At 43.6% G+C, this 22,910-nt stretch overlaps 1 protein-coding gene across 1 annotated transcript in view; it reads left to right on the top strand.

Annotated features, from left to right (window-relative positions):
* GRB14 (growth factor receptor bound protein 14) overlaps nt 1–22,910 on the top strand; it is a 58,622-nt gene that overhangs the window by 21,428 nt on the left and 14,284 nt on the right. Inside the window, exons 3-5 of the mRNA XM_056861180.1 lie at nt 7,063–7,219; nt 18,358–18,479; nt 19,941–20,015. Of these exons, the coding sequence (XP_056717158.1) occupies nt 7,063–7,219; nt 18,358–18,479; nt 19,941–20,015 (354 nt within the window). The remainder of the gene's footprint in view (nt 1–7,062; nt 7,220–18,357; nt 18,480–19,940; nt 20,016–22,910) is intronic.

Below are 22,910 nucleotides of genomic sequence, written 5' to 3'. Positions count from 1 at the left end.
ACATAAAAACATAAGAAAGGCCCTGCTGGATCAGACCAAGGCCCATCAGGTCCAGCAGTCTGTTCACACAGTGGCCAACCAGGTGCCTCTAAGAAGCCCACAAACAAGACAACTGCAGTAGCACCATCCTGCCTGTGTTCCACAGCACCTAATGTGTTCAGCATGTACCTCTGATCCAGGAGAGAGTAGGCATTCATCATGACTAGTATCCATTTTCACTAGTAGCTATGAATAGCCCTCTCCTCCATGAACATGTACACTCCCCTCTTAAAGCCTTCCAAGTTGGCAGCCATCACCACATCCTGGGGCAGGGGGTTCCACAATTTCACTATGCGTTGCATGAAGAAATACTTCCTTTTATCTGTTTTGAATCTCTCACCCTCCCGCTTCAGCAGATGACCTCGCATTGTGGGAGAGGGAGGAAAACTTCTCCCTGTCCACTCTCTCCAAACCATGCATAATTTTATAGACCTCTATCATGTCTCCCCTTAGCCACCTTCTTTCCAAGCTAAACAGCCCTAAGCTTCCTAACCACTCCCCATAGGGCAGTTGCTCTAGTCCCCTGATCATTTTGGTTCCTCTTTTCTGTACCTTCTCCAGCTCTGCAATATCCTTTTTTAGGTGTGGTGACCAGAACTGTACACAGTATTCCAAATGTGGTCTACATTATGATTTAAGGAACAGCTGAGCCCAGTATGACCATAGATTAATGCTTTTCTCTGTTCTTCTTGAAAACTTAAGGGCCTAATTCTATTAATGGCTTACCACAAAGAAAGGGATAAACTACATAACATTGGCCCGACGTGCTGCAGCATGTTAACACTCCTGTTATTAAGATGTGAATTATTAGACATGGTGCCATTTCTGTATAACTGATTAGGATTTAATACTTTAATATTGCTAACTAATGTGACCCTGAGCCAGCTTTTCCCCACTTGTCTATTGTTCATATCGTTGGCTTCATTCCAGCAAGCTCAAGAAAATAGGATAGCAATTTTGGCACGGATTACTGATAACTACGCTAGGGGAGCCATCAGCAGTTATGGGAGGTAGTATATTCATTACAATATGCACCTGTGTTTTTAAGGAAGCAAGTAATATAATTTTTCTTTGGCAATAAAAATATTACAAAGCTAATGCTGCAATAAAAATATTACAAAGCTAATGCTGCAACTTAAGTTTCTTGTTCTTTCACACTTTACTCTGGATTGGTCCTAAATGGGAATAAGGATGCCCAGAAGGGGCAGTTTTTGTGACCTGGAAAAATAGTAAGCAGTCCCACACTAAGGTATCAGGGAGGTAATTAGCCCCTCCGGGCCCGTCTCTTCCTGATTTATCAATGCATTAAAATCCCTCTCTGCGGGATATCCCGGCTTGATCAAAAGGCAGGGTCGACCTGTGTCCTTTTGCTGAAACCTTCCCTTATAATCCATGCTGCAGATGTTAATGCAAAAAATAGTAATAAATAAATGGTGCAGCTCTACGGTTGCTAGATAAAGGCGCCGTCAAGGAGAAGCATTCCAGCGATCCGAGCTGCTTGTCTAATCTGGTTTCTTTAAATATAACAAACAGAAGTCTCCGAATGTGTTTCCAAGGGCAAAGGAGGAGTTCTGATTGGCCCGTCCCCGCTTCGTTTTGTCCCGGAGTCATCCTTAATTGGCTTTCTGAAGGAATGGATTCATAGAAACGGCACTGGGTTTTTTTTTTTTTATTGCTTAGTCAGTCTTCTGGGGCAAAAGAACGGATCCTCGCAAGGAGTTGCCTTAATTCGACACGTGGCTCAGACAGAGGTTTTTTGAGTTGCTTTCTGCGAGGAGCAGAAATGAGCTTGTATGGAAGGAGGGCCACCTTGCCTGCGATTACTCCAATTGCCCTGCAGAAACGGGTAGGTGGATTGAGGGGGTGTAAGGATGGGGATTGTGCTCATTTAAGGCAGCTATGTTTTAGGAGGTGTGGGACAGAATATATAGGTTTTCTCTGCAGTGGAGGGGGCATGCTTGCAGAAATGGCTGATTTTCATTTTGAAATGTGTAGAAACGGGGCCTTTTGTCCTTCCGGGTGCTCTTGCCTGCGTGTCTCTCCTGTACCCCAGAATTTTTGTACTGGCAATATCCAAGTGCCGCATGTTAGGCAAGTACCCCCTCTCCTTGTTTTTAGATACGCAGACATTTATAGAGTGGCGATTGTAGGTGAAGTCGTGTACAAGTCCCGATATAGTATTCCCACTTGGATAGGCTGTGGCAATCTTTTATCTATGAAGTGAGGATGCATACATAGAGTTTCTGAGTTAAAATTAGATGGAAAATGGTTTAGAGGAAAACAACTGGGCTAGGCAATGGTGGCATTGTTCATAGTTGCTTGTTTTACAAAATGTTGATGGGGGGCTTTAAATTTTGTGTTTTCCATGAGCTAGATCTGATTTTTCTGCCTTGGCAGCTGGTGAAGAGGGTCTCTAGCTGAAGTAATAGGGCTGCTGAAATATGGTGATTTGTAATCAAAACTGTGTGCTTGTGGATCATATTTTGTGGGCAAAATGTCTCATGTTAACATTGAAGCAGCATGGCTTCATGTTGTAATATACGATTGGTTTAGGGTTGCCTGCCTCCAGGTAATGGCTTGAGATATCCTGCTACTGCAACTGATCTCCAGCCGATAGAGATCAGGTCACCTGGAGAAAATGGCTGCTTTGGCAATTGGACTCTATGACATTGAAGTCCCTCCTCTCCCCAAAACCCCGTCCTCAGGCTCCGCCCTGGCAACCCTATATAGGCTGGATCTGGACCAAGCTGGCAATTGCCATTGCTTCTACCATCTTGCTGCAGACCCCCCTCATGTAGTTCCTGGGGTGTGTGTCTCCTACTAGGGTTGCCAACCTCCAAGTGTTTGCTGGAGATCTTTCGCTATAACTGATCACCAGGCGACAGAGATCAGTTCACCTGGAGAAAATGGCTGCTTTGGAAGGTGGACTCTATGGCATTATATCCATTTGAAGTCCCTCCACAAACCCTGCCCTCCCCAGGCTCCACCCCCCAAACTCCAGGTATTTCCCAACCCAGAGCCGGCAACCCTATCCCCTACCCTTAGGAGCAGCATTTCATGGAGATAGTGGGAAGGAAAAGAGAAGGAATTCCATTCTGCCATTGAAAATTTAGTGTGAATCCTAGCCTGTATGTTGTATGGTTTCTTCTTCTTCCCCTTCTTCTTTTAAGTCTGGTGTAACTTCTGTGCCTTCTGTCTTCTTGCAAAACCAGGCATAAATCCAGGAAGAATGGCTTTTCTCCATATTGTGGCTCTGTGTTGGGAGAAGCTGTACTTGCTGAATTTCTCCCTCTCGTACAGGTTTTTTTTTTTTTTTTTTTTTTAGGCAAAAGGCTGCAGATGTTAAAAGTTGCTGTTCTGTCTTCTCTGAGCTGAAAATCATGTTTATGAGTGCTGGAGAATGAAAATATCGCTCTTTCTAGAGTAGCACGGTTTTCATTAGTAATAAGACCTCTCACATAATAATTTATTAAAATATTTCAATGAATTGTACTCTTCCACTAGAAACAGATTAAAATCCTGGACTGCATACTATATATGACATTGTCTGCGCAATATATGTGGAATGGAATTTGGTACACAAGCCCCAGGTTCAGAAGTTGGTTACCTTATCCCCTTGTGAGTTTGCAGCAGAGGCAGGGTTTGAACCAGTGACTTTCTGATTTGCTGGTCCTGTACTTTAGCCATTCTGCTGTAACTGCTGTTTCAAGAACGCTCAAGGTAGCAACAAGAATGAACGTATCTGAAAACTACTGTAATGGGTATGTGATTATTGCTTCATGTTCGTTTTCTCTTGAACACAGTCAAAACCAGAGAGCTCTGTTGGATCTGAACAAAAACGCCTCTTGAACGTTTTTTTTTTTTTAAAGTAAAATTGAATGTGATGATTAATTTTCCCTTTCCCAAATAATTTCAATAGGAAATTACCCCAAACCAAAGTAGATATAGGGCATGAGCTACAGTTGCGAGATCAGACTTCTGCCGATCTTTCCCCAGTTATCTCTGGATGTGTGCTTTTGCAAAGAATCTGTACCGGTAAATGCCCATGTACCGGTTTGTCCGTCACACCCACCTAGTGTTTCTGAGCCTGCAGTTATTTTGATGCAATGGATGCATCTTGACAAAAATCTAACTTTGTCTCCAACACGATAGGATAGGTAGAAGAAATACTTGAGACCTCAGTTTATTTTATGTAAGGCAGCAGTACAGAAGATAACTGCGATGCCAGCCAAACAAGTTTTTGCAATACAATTGGGTCATCTATAGAATAATCCCAAAGTCCTCACTGAAATAATCTGTCAGAAGATACAGCCTCAAGTATGGAATGAGAGTACTGCTACCTCACCAAGTAAGGGCACATTTATAGGAATATGAGTCATAGATTTCAAACCATTCCTCTGTGTATACACATATAAACTTCTTGTATAATATATAAAGTATATGTACGTATAGGTGGGTGTGACGGACAAACACACAGATGGGTAGGGTTGCCACCCTCCAGGTACTAGCTGGAGATCTCCTGCTATCCAACCGATAGAGATCAGTTCCCCTGGAGAAAATGGCCGCTTTGGCATTTGGGCTCTATGGCATTGAAGTCCCTCTGCTCCCCCAAACCCACCCTCCTCAGGCTTTACCCCTAAAACCTCCCATCAGTGGCAAAGAGGGTCCTGGCACCCCTACAGACGGGGGTGTCCATCATAGTCCATCATAGTGGTTAGCTCCTAACTGCAACTTTCTGTAGGGATTTTGAGATACCAGAAAACTCTGCCCAGCACCCACAGTTGGTGTTCTGACACTGAATGTGCTGGACGTGGCCTGAAAAGGGTGCAGATTAAGCCCCCGATCGTTACTGGATTGTAAAGCTGCATGGCTGCAGAGAGTGGGTGACATGGGACACAACATTCCAGGGGACCAGGTCACTTTGGACCTGGACAATCCATGTGGTTAGGATTTGGGAGGCCCAATTTGAGTTCCCGCTCTGCCGTGGAAACCTTGCTGAATAACCTTGGGACAGTCACACTCTCTCAGCCTAACCTACTTCACAGGGTTGTTGTGAGGATAAAACGGTCAAGAGGGAGAATGTTGCTTTGGGTTCCCATTGGGAAGAAAGGTGGGGGACAAATGAAGCGAATACAATAAATTTGATTTGCTTTCTTACGCTGTCTGGATCGGGTCGGGGCAGAGGGGATCTTTGTCTGGGCGGCTCATATGGTTCTCCTTCGTAAGGCTACCTTGTGTTATTCTAAGCAAACTGTTTGCATGCGGCCCAGATGATCTCTTAATGTTGGGTTGGCACTGGACAAAAAAAATGTGTTCTGTATAAAAGATGGATCTACAGTCTGATGGATCTACAGTACCCTGTTATTTCACTGAAATTTTGTTTTGCACTCAATAATTGTACTTACACGCGAATGACGGCCCATTATATATAATTTGACTGCGAATCACCTTCCTCCCTGTCCTTCTGCTGAGGTATGTGCATTTTTATCTGGTTTTTTTATCCAAAGACAAAACAGCACACGTTTTTATTTTATTTCTTGTTCCCCGCATTGTCTGGGCAACACTGTGGGTGTGACCTTCACAAAGCTTTACATGGTATTTTGTTATGGGAAGTTGAACTGACAACTCTTTTGGACGGGAACACTTGCGTGGAAGAGCACAATCGGTGACATTTTTACACGCCCTCGAACAGCGAGCATGGAAACGCTCCGTATGTGTCGTTTTCCACAGCTTGCTGAGGTTTAGTGGAACAAAATCTCTCCGATTCTTGATCTCTCCCTCCTGCCCCCTCCCACCCTACATGTCTTCTAAATACTTTAATACTCTTCATATAGTAACCAAGGAAATTGGCAGAACTAGTTTCGTCCAATGCTTATAATCCTCTTTTCTTGGCAGAAATCCCTGGGTTGGAAGGGGGAGCAGATTTCTCCCTGTTAAGAAAAGTGCCAGATCATTTCATAGGCTTAGTCTCTGAAATAAATTAGGATTCCAGTAGGCCAGGACTTTTAACTGCCTTGAAGTTGATCGAGAGGTCTGCCTAACTATTTGCCCACCCCCACCCCCCCACAATCCTCGCTAGCTGTAAATTTTTGCTCAAAAGACATTTGGGCCTTTTTTGGAGAGGTGGGGATGGGTGTAAATGAATGATGGGGCATAAGGAATTGCTTACCGATATGTAGTGGCCAAAGAAACGCTTCTATGAAATTGGCTTTTATGGAAACGTCACTTGCTAAATCTAAACCGCTGTTACAAGCTCTGCATAAGATCAATTTTAAAAAAATTAAATTTCCCACTCAAATATTTGGACTGCTCTTGAATCTTCTCTACAAATTCATAATGTGTGTTATATGCTCAAAATAAATTTAAATATACTGATGGGCGGATAAGCCTATGTTCAACCCAAAGTGACTTGCATTTTTGTGAGAATCCCTGTTGAAATGCCAGGTACTTAAAACTTGTGTGAGAGCACGCGCAAATATACAGGCACCCACCAGTTATTCTCTTTCTCTCCCAGCCACAAATCTTGCCTTTCCAAAAAGGAGAGGGAGGAACTTGTCCCAGAGCATATCTTAAAGACAGCACCACCATCCCCAGCCAGGAGTTTATCTTTCCCGCGAGGTACTCTTGCAGGAGAGCCAGCATGGTAGTGGTTAAGAGCGGTGGTCTGGAGTGTGAAAGGTAGAAAGACAATGGGGATGACTAAGCTTCCCTTGGAATATTAAATTAAGCAGGTCTCTGGGGTGGGGGAGATACACACACACACACACAATCTAAATAAGTAATATTTGTACCACCCAGGTTTATGGACTATTGAGTATATCTCTCTGGCGTCATCTTCAGATGTTTGTCGGACCTGAACGAAATTAGATTAAAGGTCCCATGTGCAGCAATAGATGTTATAGACCATGTTTTATGTTATTTTTTTCCACCACAAAATCAAAATTTGAATAAATGTTGCCTCTTAGGGAAACAAATATTTTTGATGGAGGTATTTGTCAGATAATTTTCTTTGCCTCTTTACAGGTAGTTAAGGTATATAGCGAGGAGGAGACTTGCAGAACTTTGGAAGTACCAAGTGATATGACAGCAAGAGATTTGTGCCAGTTGCTCATACTGAAGAATCATTATGTGGACGATCACAGTTGGACTTTATTTGAAAACCTCACGTGCTTAGGTTTAGGTAAGTGTTCCTTCTGAAATTATAAAATGGCAGAAATGCCTGGGTTGTTGTATAGGCTTCAGTTCTACACACATCCAGCTTTGGGAGTGAGCCCCACTGAACTTGGTGGAATTTACTTCTCGGTAAAAATTAGACCCTTGTTCCATCAAGGTCAGCATTGTCTACTCAGACTGGCAGTGGCTCTATAGGATCTCAAGTGGAGGTCTTTCACATCACCTACTGCCTGATCCCAGGGATTGAACCTGGGACCTACTGCATGCCAAGCAGATGTTCTACTGAAGACGACTTGTCAACATCTTTTTACAGGGTCGTAAATTATCTTGGTGAGATTTTTTTTTAAGCTCGCTAATACAGTCACAGAGTTACAGGTGCTGAACTTCTAAAAGCTCGGACCAGTGAAACTATTCTAGCAGCATTCTAGCTGTAAAGTTCTGAAGCAATGTTGAATTAAGTGATTGTGAAAGCAGAGGAACTTTTAATCTGGTGCTACGTTGATGCCAGTTGAGGCAGAAGGGAAACTGCCACTTATTAATATAATAATTTGCATGCGATGTACAGATTTAGGTGTGAGATAAGCCTCAGATCTCACATTAGCTAATAGAGCTTTTATTTCTTAATCATACTTTCAAAACCTTGCCTGGGAATAAAGTTGTTAAGTCTCAGAATGGCCACCCTAGGACCAAAGGAAAACCCCATGTATCCTTTCAGGTCTGGGCAGGGGGAGACAGAGGATTGTTTATGCTTGTTTTCATGCATAATGTGAAGTTGGCCAAGGCAATGTATGATGACCGTTTAATTCCCATTCTGAGAAACTACCAAATGAAACTCATCAAAGGATAACTCTGGGAACACTTTGTAGATGTTAACACACAAATACACACACCAGTCCTTTTCTTGTTTTGTGTGTGTGTGTGTGTGTGTTAAGTGCCGTCAAGTCGTTTCCAACTCATGGCGACCCTATGAATCAATGTCCTCCAAAGTGTCCTACCTTTAACAGCCTTGCTCAGATCTTGCAAATTGAGGGCCATGGCTTCCTTTATAGAGTCAATCCATCTCTTGTTGGGTCTTCCTCTTTTCCTTCTGTTTTCAACTATTCATAGCATGATTGCCTTTTCCAGTGACTCTTGTCTTCTCATAATATGTCCAAAGTACGACAGCCTCAGTTTAGTCATTTTAGCTTCTAAGGTCAGTTCAGGCTTGATTTGATCTAAAACCCACTGATTTGTTTTTTTGGCGATCCAGGGTATCCGTAACACTCTCCTCCAACACCACATTTCAAAAGAATCTACTTTCTTCCTATCAGTTTAGTCTTTTTATTGGCAGCTTCTGGTACTTGAAACTGTATCTTGTAACATTAATATTGAGACACAGGAGAGAACAAATCAAAACAATGAGAACTGCAACCAAAGATCCTGATGAAGATATGCTTTTAATTGCTAGAATATTTTACTGGTGGTGTGCACCATGTTCTTACCCCCCCTTTTTTTGGCATCCTATTTTTCTTTCATTGGTTATGCTGTCTGAAATAGTTTCAGTGGAAAATATATTTCCAGCTGTAACTTCTATCCTGTTGGTATGAAATTCTCAGGACTAATACCTCTTGTCCAAAGAATCATGACTGCCAGACTTTAGAGAGAGGGGATAAATATGGTTAGTTTTATAGGCAGTTAATGTCACAACACATATCAGAAACAGAAAATCTGTTCTGTCAATATATCCTATATGCTCTCTCCTCCCTTGGATCATGCACGTTGAAAATAGATTTTCTACTTTCAGTCTTTAAATACTTCCTGTTATGTGAGAATCCCCATACAGATGTCTTCCCAAATTTCTTGGCTGTAAATGGTTTTCTAGGTACCGTAACATGCAGTTTTTTAAAACATAAGAACATAAGAAAGGCCCTGCTGGATCAGACCAAGGCCTATCAAGTCCAGCAGTCTGTTCACACAGTGGCCAACCAGGTGCCTCTAGGAAGCCACTAACAAGACGAGTGCAGCAGCACCATCCTGCCTGGTTTTTTATTGGCCACAGGACTGGGACCCTTTATTCCACCTCTTTGACATTTGCTAGGGAGAATTCCGAGGATTAATAGTGCATTTTTTTGGAGAATTTAATCTTCACTGGCTGGATAGCAAAGAAGATTCCTCTAAAAATGTGTTTTCCATGGAAATGAAATCAAATGAAATTAGTTTATTTCTTTTGAGTTCCATTTGTCTTGATTTCAAAATGAATGGAGCATTTAAGGGTTTTCTTGTTTGCTTTGAACATCCATACTGGGAAAAGGACATTATTTATGTAAAACATTTGTACCCCTCCTCTCCGTGTAAATGTCTACAAGATGGTTAACAATAAAGTAATACATCAGCCACGACACACCATATAACAACAACTGCAAACTTGGGTACTTGGATGGGAAACCACCAGGGAAGTCCAAGGTTGGTCTGCATAGACAGGCAATGGCAAGCCAGCTCTGTTTGCCACTTGCCTTGATAATCCTACAGGGTTGCCATAAGTTGGGCGCAACGTGACAGCACTTTCCACAACCAGTAGTAAGAAATTCACCTCAATAAAATAGGAATAAGCCATTTGTGGGAAGGCATTGATAACAAAATCAAACCCATTCTGGATTCCATGCTCGTAGAATAGTATTTCCTGTTCTGAGGATAAATAAGATACCAGTAGTCCACAATAGGAGCCCCGTGGTGCAGAGTGTTAAGCTGCAGTACTGCAGTCAAAAGCTCTGCTCATGACCTGAGTTTGATCCCGACGGAAGTCGGTTTCAGGTAGCCGGCTCAAGGTTGACTCAGCCTTCCATCCTTCCGAGGTCGGTGAAATGAGTACCCAGCTTGCTGGGGGTAAAGGGAAGATGGCTGGGGAAGGCACTGGCAAACCACCCCGCAAACAAAGTCTGCCTTGGAAACGTTGGGATGTGACGTCACCCCATGGGTCAGGAATGACCCGGTGCTTGCACAGGGGACCTTTACTTACTAGTCCACAATAAGAATGACCTTAAATAAGTATTAAGAGGTCTATAAACACTTGAGACATAGGCAGAACTTCATTTTGTTCATGTGTGTATTTCATTTTCGTTGTTGTGTCCATAATCACCAGTCGGTGCTTTCATTCTCTGGTCAAGAAAATAAAATATTGTCATGAAGGAAGAAGAAGAGTTGGTTTTTATATGCTGACTTTCTGTACCACTTAAGGGAGAATCAAACCGGCTTACAAACCTTCCCTTTCCCTCCCCACAACAGACACCCTGTGAGGTAGGTGGGGCTGAGAGAATGTGACTTGCCCAAGGTCACCCAGCATGCTTCATGTGTAGGAGTGGGGAAATCCAGTTCACCAGATTAGCCTCCGCTGCTCATGTGGAGGAGTGGGGAATCAAACCCGGTTCTCCAGATCAGACTTCACCGCTCCAAACCACTGCTCTTAACCACTACACCAAGCTCCTTCCCTTTGCTAGTTCTGGGATTTGGTTGTGCTAATTCAGTGGTTGCCAACTGTTTAACAAATACCCATCAGCTGTTGGAATGGCTCGCACATGAAAAGGTCTGAACCTATGAATCATAGTAAATTGAATATGCTGCTTTTATTTACAATAATAATCACATGTCAGCTTTTATAATGAATGTGTGTGTGAAGTGTTTACACACCATGCTAATTATTAGAACATCACTCTCTTTTCTGGGCAGGGACTTTGTAATATAGTGCCAGCTGCTTTTAATGTACTAATTTGAGCAGCTGCGAAGCGGCCAACATCAGTCTTCTGAAATAATTCCTCTTGTTTCACATTTTTGGGGGGTCGTTCTAAACCTTGTTTGGAAAAAAAAGTTCCCTTCTTGTAAGTTGGTTTCCTCCCTCCCCAAAAAACTTGTATAGCATGATCACCATGCAGCTTGATAGGTGCCCCAGCTCAGGAATAAATACACAAGGATGACAGTAGGAAAAAAAGAACACCACTCCATAAATGTTCACTCCTGCAGTATCCCTCACAATTCTGTCACTGCCCACCAATCAAGGGTTGCTCATTGAAGAAGAATTGCTTTTTATATGCCGACTTTCTCTACCACTTAAGGGAGACCCAAACCAGCTTACAATCACCTTCCCTCCCCCTCCCCACAACAGACACCCGGTGAGGTAGGTGGTGCTGAGAGAGCTCTTAATAGAACTGTAACTTGCCCAAGGTCACCTAGCTGGCTTCGTGTGTAGGAGTGGGGAAACAAATCCAGTTCACCAGATGAACCAATTGAGAATGAACCACATCAGCCAATTCACGGAAGGCTGACAGGAGCATGAGGGTAATGTAATGGAACCCATTGCACACACAATACCACAAGTGGGTTCCCTGGAAATGCCTACAGCAACATCTTATGAAAGGCGCCCATAATCCTGCGCCTGTGATGTTTGCACATAGAACAGATAGGAGTCCTAGAAGAGATGTTCCAGTGCCATTGTGGTATTCCTAGAAACATTCATAAAACACTGCCTCTGATGAGAGAACATTTTTGCAAAGAGGTTGCAAGGAGAAGCTGGACAAGGCCGCACATTCCCAGGAGGCAATGCTAATCTGGAAGGTATTGAAATGACCTCCCTTGAAGCAAAACCTATTGTTTGGATGTTCTTCCAACAACAGTAATTGTACATGAACAATTGAGCGGAAGTGGAACAAGATCCAAGCCTGCATCTCCTTAGAACAGTGTCTTAAAGATGCAGACTTGGGCACAAACAGAGCAGAGAGTCCTCATGGGACCTTTGCAGTCTCCCAAGCCCCCCCCCCTTACCCATCTCCATGCACTGGACCCAGAACTCAGAATTTAAGGTGCCCTACACAGAGCTGTAGCTCAGTGGTACACCACAGATGTGTAACAAGAGACCCTAGAAACAAACCCTAGGTGCTGGCTGGTTTCCTAATATTTCCTCTCCTGAAGCCCAAAAGTTTATTAGTATTTATGATCCTCTTCATCTTCCTCCTCCTTCTCTTCTTCCTCCTCCTCCTCCCTGTTGAGTATGAGAAGTTTGTTTAAACATCTACATATGGAAAGGAAAGAGTCTGTTCTTGGAGACATGAATTCTTCCTCACAGGTGATTTCCCCGCACCTGTTTTTTTGTTTGTATATGGTACATTGCCCTAGCTCTTCCAGTTGTAGCAACAGAGTTGAGCTCTCTGGTGGATTATCCATCTGCTCTTCTTGGTTGGTTTTGTCTGTTTGTGGAAATGCTCTCTTTTGCAGAATACTCATTCCATCACGGATCCCACATTTGTGCGCTTATGGCTCTATAGATCAGGGCGCCTCATACTGTTTCCCTAGACGATGTGTGAGCGACGTCACCTTGCCGAGGCTTCGGCCTCAACTCCGTGTTATGATCTCTTGTGCTGGTTTCACCGTGCTTTCCCTTTGCAATTTTAGCTGCCAGGATTACTTTATCAAGGAGGAGACCAGTGTGAGGAGAGACAGAACAACTGTTAGGGTATTTTCACACATGCCTGATAATACACTTTCAGTGCACTTTGCAGCTGGCTTTTACTGTGTGAAATGGCAAACTCCACTTGCAAACGATCGTGAAAGTGGATTGAAAGTGCATTATTCAGCATGTGTGAAAGTGCCCTTTCCTCCCCTGCTGTTTTCTCACTGGAAAAAGCCACTCCTGAGCTGCTTTTTACTCTCACTGGAGAAAAGATAAGAGTATATTTTCCACAAAAGGGAAAAAAGCAGCGCAGGGTGTCTCCTTCCAGCAAGAGAACAGCGTGGACGGAAAGAGTTAAATAGTCCTTCCTTTCCCCCCTCCCTTACGCAGTTCTCCTCTTTGAGGAAGCAATCAGGGCAGCAAAGTTTGCAAAAGGAAAAAAAAAGGCTGTTTAAAATAAACATGGGAAGAAATTGTAACGTGTCGATGAGCTCGTAAGATCGGATGTCTAGGTAGTCGTGATTGCTTAGCAAATTGGTTAGAGCTCTAGGAAGTGCTGGGGGTAGGGGGCTAGCATTGGGGGTTCATTGTCTCAAATGGGAGTGTTGATATGTGTAGTGTTAAGAACATAACATAAGGAAGGCCCTGCTGGATCAGACCAAGGCCCATCAAGTCCAGCAGTCTGTTCACACAGTGGCCAAGCAGGTGCCTCCAGGAAGCCCCCAAACGAGACGACTGCAGCAGCACCATCCTGCCTGTGTTCCACAGCACCTAATATGACAGGCATGCTCCTCTGATACTAGAGAGAATAAGTTACACTAGTGCAGGTAGCAGGAGACACCCCGTCCCTCCCCTGACATGCCCCAGGGCTGCCTGATTTGTTCCCCGTTTTGCACTTGTAAATTTCCACCAGCACAGGGGTGCTGCTAGTAGACCCTCCCCCTGGACCCAGCAGGAGGGTGGCTGTGCAATCAAACCACGTTCTGCCAGCAGAAGGTGGTTTGTGGTCATGGTCCTGTAACCATCCAGCAAACTAATACCTGCTTTGCATTGCATTCTTGGTTGCTCTTCATTGTAAGAGGGAGCGGGGAGGAGTCCTACAAAGGATACTGGGGAAAGGGCAGCCACTCGATGGTCCAGTCAGCTATGCAGAAGATGACCAAAATGGAGATTTGCTTTTATCCACGGATTGGGAGTCCTTTTCACTGCTACTGCTGAGGGTACAGGTGGATTGTGACGGTTGAATGAAGTGGCTACAGTGTGTGGTATGCTATCCAGAACTTTGTTGCCCCTCCCCCTTCAGATTGAATGGGCTAAACTTACACTATGCTGAAAATGCCGAAGGCATCGAGAATTAGTTTGCTTGCATAAGTTTGGTGACAGCTGTTCAATGGGGTCGGAGTGCGTTTAAAGCCTTCCTGTAGCAAAGACACGCAGGACTTTGACATGCCCACTGGGTGGCGCTGTTGTTTCTCGTTTATAGATACTGCTGGGGGAAAAATGCTCCTGTGGAATTTGAGGAGGATCCTTCTCTTTTTAGCGCAATGTTGGATTAGTTTTTGTAGTTTTTATTTTTGTTTGTTTGTTTGAAGGCCGCCAGTCTAAAACAAGAACTTGATTCTGTTGGTCGTACTGGGCCAGGAGTTTGGCGGCATCTTTTGATTTTTGGCTTCCGTTTTCATCGTTTGGGTACAATTCTGTTCTGTGGATGCAGGAGCATCCCAGACTAAAAGGAAGTTTGGTGACGCTGTCCCCTGATCATACTGAAGTTCTGGTGTATGTGGATTAGGGTTGCCAACCTCCAGGTGGTAGAACAACTATAAAGTTAGCCTGCTATATAAGTAGTTAGTAAACCATGAAATAGCAGAAAATATGCAAAGTTTTATACTGCAATCTTTTTAGTTAGATATATGTTTCACAAATATTCACATTATATTCAAGTTCATATATGAATTTGTACAATCACAGTATATCAATTGACAATCACAAATTGTGCAAATATCTCGCTTTGACTTGCGTCTTGGAGATGTGAAGGTAGTCCCAGTGGCAAGGGTTTCTAGCAATAAGGTAGTCTTTTCTTCTTGCCACAGTCTTTTAGGTATAAGGTCTCACAGGTGGCAATTTCCAATTTGTAGCCAAGTGGCAATCTTCAGATTATAGGACAGGGTGCCGGATATTCCCTATTTCGACCATTCAGGGTCTTCTTCAGCTGCCAACCAGGGCTGTATAGTAACACGCTCCTTGTGGATGGGATCAATTGTCCTCTTAGTGAGGCTATGATTGAGCAATTGAGCAACCTCCAGGTGGTGGCTGGAGACCTCCCACTATTACAACTGATCTCCAGGTGACAGATATCAGTTCCCCTGGAGAAAATGGCTGCTTTGGAAGGTGGACTCTAAGCTTTATACTCCATTGAAGTCCCTCCCCTCCTAAACCCCACCCTCCTGAGGCCTCACCCCCAAAATTTCACATGAACACATGAAGCTGCCTTATACTGAATCAGACTCTTGGTCCATCGAAGTCAGTATTGTCTACTCAGACCGGCACTGGCTCTCCAGGGTCTCAGGCAGAGGTCTTTCACATCACCTACTTGTCTAGTCCCTTTAACTGGAGACACCGGGGATTGAACCTGGAACCTTCTGCATGCCAAGCAGATGCTCCACAAACTGAGCCACAGCCCCTCCCCAGGTATTTCCGAACCCAGAGCTGGCATCCCTTGTGTGTATGAGAGAGAGAGTGTGTGCGCACGCACATGCATGTTCCCTGGGAACAAGGAAGCCATTCAGTCTCCTTGGAGAGGAAGTTTTCCTTCAAGTAGCATGGGGACAGTTTTAACTAGCTGAAGTTTCCAAGTTGTCTTCAAGGGCAGTCCCATGAAGAGCACATTATGGGCAGTCAATACTACTGTGGCATGGATTAGCACTGCCAGATTGGCTGAGTCGAGGTAGGGAGACAGTTTCCATAGGAAAGACATAGGACAGTTTCCATAGGATAAGCCGATTCTGCAGTGCTAGTAACAACCCTGGATCCAGATTTACTCTCAGACTCTGTGCCAAGTCAGACAGTGTCAGTTAAACCCTATCAAATATAGGGAGTGCAGGGCCCTCACTTTCTCAGCTGTACTGCTCAGCATCAGGGTTCATCCTCAGGCTCTTGACCTTGGCTGACAGGTACCAACCTAACAGGTACTAAGCTCCCTCTTGTGGCTTAGACAAGATAACGCAGAACCAGGTATTATCAGCATAGTGATGATATCCAACCCCAAATTTACAGACAAAGGTTGATTAACAAAGGAGATGATACAGAGCCGTGCGCTAAAGAACCCACAGTATGAATCCCATGCGGGTGATTTCCAGTTCTCCAACCAGTAAGCCTCCAAATACAGTAAGAAAAGATTTGAACCCCTCTGATTCCAGCCCATTCTGATCTAAAACCGGGAAGCCCTGTTTCTTTGGAGCGGTGGACTCTGATCTGGAGAACTGAGTTTGGTTCCCCTCTCCACCACATGAGCAGCGGAGGCTAACCTGGTAAGCTGGATTGGTTTCTCCACTCCTACACACGAAGCCAGCTGGGTGACCTTGGGCAAGTCACTCTCTCTCGGCCCCACCTACCTCACAGGGTGTCTGTTGTGGGGAGGGGAAGGGAAGGTGATTGTAAGCAGGTTTGAGTCTCCCTTAAGTGGTAGAGAAAGTCGGCATATAAAAACCAACTCTTCTTCTTCAACTCTTCTTCTTTATAAAAGGGAGAAAAAACCACGTGGAAGCTCATTAAGTGTCCCATGCGCTTTCATTCAAGCTGTTGCAAAGTAATTTGATATACAGGGGCTACCAAAAACGCTGCCACATCTCCATCAATTAGATGTAGACTTTGTAGCTTTACAAGTAATGAAAACTGGTTTTAAATTGTTAGAGCAGACAACATTGTACAGAACACCTCAGTTACCGGAGGATGTCCTAACGTATCCAGCATGCATTCCTTTAACTAATAATCTGTAATGTAACCTGCTAAAGAGTTAATATTTTCTAGTGAGGCGGGTCATGAAGCATTTTTTTTTTTTGCAAACATACTTTCCCCACCTTCCAAGTTTCCTAAAGGTGGCATTTTCATAAATGTCACAGTCCATCCATGTAACCATGCTTAAATGTCAAACCCGTTTGAAACCTTTCTTTAAGTTAGCACGAGCAGCCTATTTTTTGAGACACGGCTCCATTTTCAGTGTAGTTTTTTTTTTCAAATCCTTCCTCTGCCATGAAAATTAAAGCTATCTTTTGGAACAACATGTTCTTCATTTGACCCTCTTTGAATTCTTATCTGCATGAATTTGTGGAACAGAGCGTTAGATGAGATATGGTGTGTCAGTCTTCTCTGAATGCCTCCTTGCTTTATTCGCAAGATCACAAAACTGGTTGGTGTCATACATCAACCTCCTTGTTTCAAGAAGGGTTGCTTGGTTGTCCCACTGAGGATGGGGACTTGGTCCTTGATTGGTCATTGAGATAAAGACTTTCCCTGGGAAGTGACAAAGATCCAATTCTGGATACCTTTTGGAAGTGTTTTAACTGGTTTTCTGGGCTTGGGATTCAGCTAGTGGTTGGCTTGAGGTTCACAACTCAGTTCTAGAGCGTGTGCTTTGCATACACAATGTCCCAGTTAAAAGACTGGATAGTAGGTGATGTGAAAGACATCAGCCTGAGCCTCTGGAGAGCTACTGCCAGTCAGAGGAAACAATACTGACCTTGACCAATGGTCTGTCTCAACGTAAGGCTACTTCATGGTGGGTCACAGAGTCTGTGGGATTCTCTTTTGCTGGAGTTTTTCCCTTTTGTTACCCAGTCGGACCCTGCAGCGGTGGACTAAAAAAAAAAAGAGTTTGGTGTTTGATCACAATGCAGTTCTGCACAAATCCAAATGTTCCCTTAACATTCTCAGCCTATGGCCCATTGATTTGTGGCAGTAGCATATATACTCTGATTTATGGGTCTGAGCACCAGGAACAACCTATTGTTTGTATCTTTCACTCGGATCCAAGTCCATTCCCAGGACTGGGCCAGCGGAAATTAGTGGCCCAGGGCTTACAGAGGATGTTGTCATACTCTGTTTGCCAGGTGTATGCTTTATAGCAATTTTGCAGCTATGGACATTAGCAAGAAACAGACTGCTGTCAGTATCCAATTGCTGTTTCATCTCAAGGACTGAGGCGTGGGCTAGGCGCAAAGACTAAGCTGAAAACAGGTACTTTGTGGTGTTCGTTTCTTGTGGAACACATTCTATGTTTTGCCCTGGATCTTCCAGATAGTTCTGTAAATAGTTTCTGGTTAAGCATAGACAGCAGGAAAAGAGGAAGACCCAACAAGAGATGGATTGACTATAAAGGAAGCCACAGCCCTCAATTTGCAAGATCTGAGCAAGGCTGTCAAAGATTGGACATTTTGGAGGACATTGATTCATAGGTTCGCCATGAGTCGGAAGCGGCTTGGCGGCACTTAACACACACATAGACATGTCAGCTTGTTTGTGCTCATTCTGCAATACAATTGGGGTTGTACCACCAATTTATACTAAAGGAATAGAGTGGAGATAAATTTGAAAGCCAGGAGAAACAGAGCTTTATGGCTCAGCCACAGTTCCCTCATAGGGTGCCACGTTAGCCACAGTGACAGACCGCAGTGGTGGATGCAGCAAATTCTTAATGGGATTTCCTTTTTGGTTTGTTTGTTTTTTCCCCACAGAAAGAATAATAGAAGACCATGAAGTGGTGATTGAGATTCAGTCAAAATGGGGGATTGATGAAGGCAATCGGCTTTATTTTAGAAAAAATTATGCTAAATATGAATTCTTCAAAAACCCTGTGGCAAGTAAAAAAAAAAAAACTGTATAAAAACAAATCTGTTTATTTGATTCAACGTCTGACCCATCTCATCATATCCATTCAGGGTGGACAATGATACATTTTGATATCCAGTCAAAGTCAGGCCAGTACTGTGAAGCATGGCCAAGCCATGTTTAAATATTTGAGGGGATGTCGTGTTGATGAGGGAACTAGCTTGTTCTCTGTTGCTCCAGAGACTAGGACACGGAGTAATGGATTTCAACTAATAGAAAAAGCGATTCCACCTAAACATTAGGAAGAACTTCCTGACGGTGAGGGCTGTTCGATGGTGGAATGCACTGCCTCGGAGGGTGGTGGGGTCCCTGTCTTTGGAGGTCTTTAAGCAGAGGCTAGATGGCCATCTGTCGGGAGTGCTTTGATTGTGGGATCCTGCATGGGGGAGGGTTGGGGTCACTGGGGATGTGGGGGGAAATAGTTGTTAATTTCCTACATTGTGCAGGGGGTTGGACTAGATGACCCTAATGGTCCTTTCCAACTCTATGATTCTATGATTCTAAGCATTACTATGCTGCTCCAATATGTTATCCTGTGGAGGGCAGGGGGGAACCCAGTCAATATGATTTTTGTTAAAACGTTATGGCTTGACTTTAAAAAAAGAACAGAGTAACAAGTGAAATAATTAGGAGGGAATTTGGGCTCCCTTTAATTCCTTTCATTGTCCTTGCTGCCATTATGATAGAATGTGGTTTCATTGGCACAACAGCCTTGCAGGTAGTTCTTCTAACTTGGCTCGGCTGCCTGCTTTCGCGTTGAGGTTCGGCTATTAACCTCCGGCCCACTGGCTCCTCAATTAGGGTTGCCAGCCTCCAAGAGGAGACTGGAGATCTCCCGGAATTAGAACTGATGTCCAGACAACAGAGCTCAGTTCCCCTGGAGAAAAATCACTGCCTAGGAGAATGGACTCTATGGTATTATACTCTACTGAGGACCCGCCCTTCCTCAAACCCCTCCCTCTCCTGGCTCCACCCCCAAATATCCAAGTATTTCCCAACCCAGAGTTGGCAACCTTGTCATCGCTTGGACCTGGGTCAAAGGTTGTGGTTCGGTGGCAGCCTTCCAGCTCTCCATGAGAGAACTCAGATAGGTTATTACTCTGGGAGAACCCCTCAGGAAATGAATCGACAAGAGTATCATTCCCTTTTGAAGTACTGCACTGCAAACGCCTTTGTGTTATGTCAGCAGCGAGTAGAAAAACCGGCTGTTCTAAGTGTTGCTCTCAAAACTGGTGGCAGTTTTTGTGTGGCCGTAAGCAGGGGCTCTGCGAGACCAGGGCACAAACGGCTGCCGATTTGGCCTCCCGTCTGAAAACATCCTAATAACGGAACGCAAAAAGAATCAAATTCCAGGCTTTCAGCTCAATGGAGTCAGTGAAAAGCTCTGAAGTTTGTGGAGCCTTCTCTCATTTTTGTTTCCCTTTAACAGAATTTTTTCCCAGAGCATCTTGTGTCCTTCTCCAATGAAATCGATGGAGCAATGAGCCATACGCAGATTCTGCAGGTAAGACATCCATGTTAAAATAAGATGGTTTGTCGAAGAGGTTGCAAGAATTGTTTTTCTGAACGAAGTAGTTGGTTCAGGAGGTGTTCAAGGGCAATGGCCTTGGAACTTCGGGGCGGATTGCAGGACTCCACCTATAAAAGCTGCAATTTTTTGTTACGCTTTGGAAAGACCTGCTGCTAAGACCTGCTGTTTATAAAAGAAGGGCTCCATTCCCCCCAACTTTCTTTTTGCGCATGCTGACAAGAACAGCAGGACAGCACAGCGACGGTGTCTCTTTATCCCAGGCAGATTCCGTTTTATAACCGAACCTTTATTGCTCATTGACAAAGTCTTAATCATTCACAGTATAGAAAAGGAAGAAACAAAGATATGAACAATTTTAGAATAAACACCATTAATAAAAGATTTTATCCATTTGTGGTGCAGGGTAAACTTGCGTTATCAGAGCTATTTGATAGCTTTAGGGCCATTACATGTGCTAGATATTTCGCTATCTGATGTACTTTCTCAGTATAAGAGGTGCTTGAGAAGAGCATGGATACCTTTATGTATCCAGGGAGCACCTACTTGGAAGCAGCTGCCTCCATTATAGAATGCAACTGCCTAACATTTTGAGGTTGGACCCGACATGGTATAGTGGTTAAGAGTGGTGGACTCTGATCTGGAGACTGAGTTTGATTCCCCACTCCTCCACATGAGCGGCGGAGGCTAATATGGTGAACTGGGTTGGTTTCCCCACTCCTACACATGAAGCCGGCTGGGTGACCTTGGGCTAGTCACTCTCTCAGCCCCACCTACCTCACAGGGTGTCTGTTGTGGGGGAAGGTGATTGTAAGCCGTTTTGATTCTTCCTTAAGTGATAGAGAAAGTCAGCATATAAAAACCAACTCTTCCTCTTCTTCTTCCTATGACGGATATTCTGTGATCGATACTGTTCTCAAAATGCCAAAAGTTCTCACAGGTTCGACAAAGTTGGGGACCCCTGCCTTAGACCCTATTCATTAAGTCTGTTAATGATCAAAGCCAGCACTTTGAGTTACGTTAATTTTTTTTTTTACATTTATTGTTATGGCCGTTGGCCAGCATAAACACCTTGAGTTGCATTTGGAAATTAAGTGGAAGCCCATTGAGATGTTGCAGATCAGGCATAATATGCTCACTGCAGCAAATCCCTGTTAAGATCCTAGCTGCAGTAATTTAAACGAATTGTTGTTTCTAACACATCTTCAAGGGCAATCCCTATGTAAAGTGCTAATTTGTTTATTAGTGATGTAACCAATGTGGAGACCTGTGGTAATTACAAAAAGTTAGTTAACTTGCGGCACAACAATGCCACTTAGAATTCTAAGCAATTGGAGCCAATTATTGTTTATAGTGCTGTTATGCAAATATAAATGTGTGTGAACTAAATGTATGTAAACAATATTTAAGAAATGGAACAGTTTTTGTCTTCTATCTCACATTCCACGGATATTCCAAATATATATAGCCAGTTAAGACAACACAAACACAAGCACAAATAATTTTTACAGTGCAGTTATGGTTCTAGTGTTGACAGCTGGCTTTTCAGTGAGAGAAGACAGTATGTTGAGAAGAAAACCTTGATTCTTTCAAACCTGAAGAGTAAGGTCTGCTCTCCCCTGTGTCTGCTCTCAGGTGATCCCACAATGCAATAAAAAAGGCACGCTGTCGTCTGCGGAAGGGCATTCTTGGTTTCATGGGACATTTGACTGCTACCAAATAATAGGTTGTCCAAAACCTGACACAGAAGGAAAGGTATGTCCAGACCATTGTAACAATTTACAAAACTATATTAAACAATGTGAAAGAATCGTATCAAAACTATATACAAAAAGTCAATCCTTTGTACATTTATTGTTCAAGAGATCTCCTTGAACATGGAGATATCTTGAACATACCAGAATATACTTACCCAAGTACCCTGGATCTGCACCTGCAAAACAACTATAATTCAGAAGTGTGTCAGATGTGGGACTGTACAAAGGATTGACTCTTTGTATATAGTTTCAATAGGATTGTTTCACATTGTTTAATATAATTTTGTAAATTGTTACAATTGTCTGGACATACCTTTCCTTCGGTGTCAGGTTTCGGACAATGTACTTATACACACAGAGGTATCTTTTTGCATATCAAATAATAGGTGGCCGGTTAACTTGCAAGAGAAATACCGGAACTGTTAACTGGCTTGAATTTTATCCTAATTGAGAGAATGATAAGTAATAGCTCCACTCATCATTCGTGAAGATTTTAGGGTCACCGTGCAAGCTCAAGTATTTATTTATTTTTATCAAGTTTATTTTTTAGTTCTCTCCTGCATTTCAATATAGAGAACAACACACAGCCTAAAATACAATAGATCAACATTGAAATCTAAAGCAGATCGAAGGAAGAGCCATAATTGAATAGCGAGTACAGTCACTGTCAAGTAGAGTAGCCAGTCTTCAGGTGGTGGCTGGAGATCTCCTGGAATTACAACTCCAGGTTACAGAGATCAGTTCCTCTGGAGAAAATGGCTGCTTTGGAAGGTGGGCTAGTTAAGTCTTGTGGCACCTTAAAGACTACCATGCTTATTATTGCATATACTTTCATGAGCCACGGCCTACCTCATCAGATTCATGAAGAGGGTTGTAGCCCTCAAAAGCATGTGCTCTAATCAATTTGTTCATCTTAAAGGCGTTATGGAGAACCAGTGTGGCGTAGTGGTTAAGAACGGCGGACTCTACCTTGGAGAACCAGGTTCAATTCCCCACTCCTCCAGAGGAAGCCTTCTGTGTGATCTTGGACTAGTCATAGTTGTCTCAGAACTCTCTCAGCCCATACAGCGGCAGGCAAACCACCACTGAACGTCTCTTGCCTTGAAAACTCTGC

Source organism: Euleptes europaea, chromosome 15 (assembly GCF_029931775.1).
Source record: "Euleptes europaea isolate rEulEur1 chromosome 15, rEulEur1.hap1, whole genome shotgun sequence".
In the NCBI taxonomy this organism is placed as follows: Eukaryota; Metazoa; Chordata; class Lepidosauria; order Squamata; family Sphaerodactylidae; genus Euleptes; species Euleptes europaea.
This window is presented reverse-complemented; position numbering and strand designations above follow the sequence as displayed.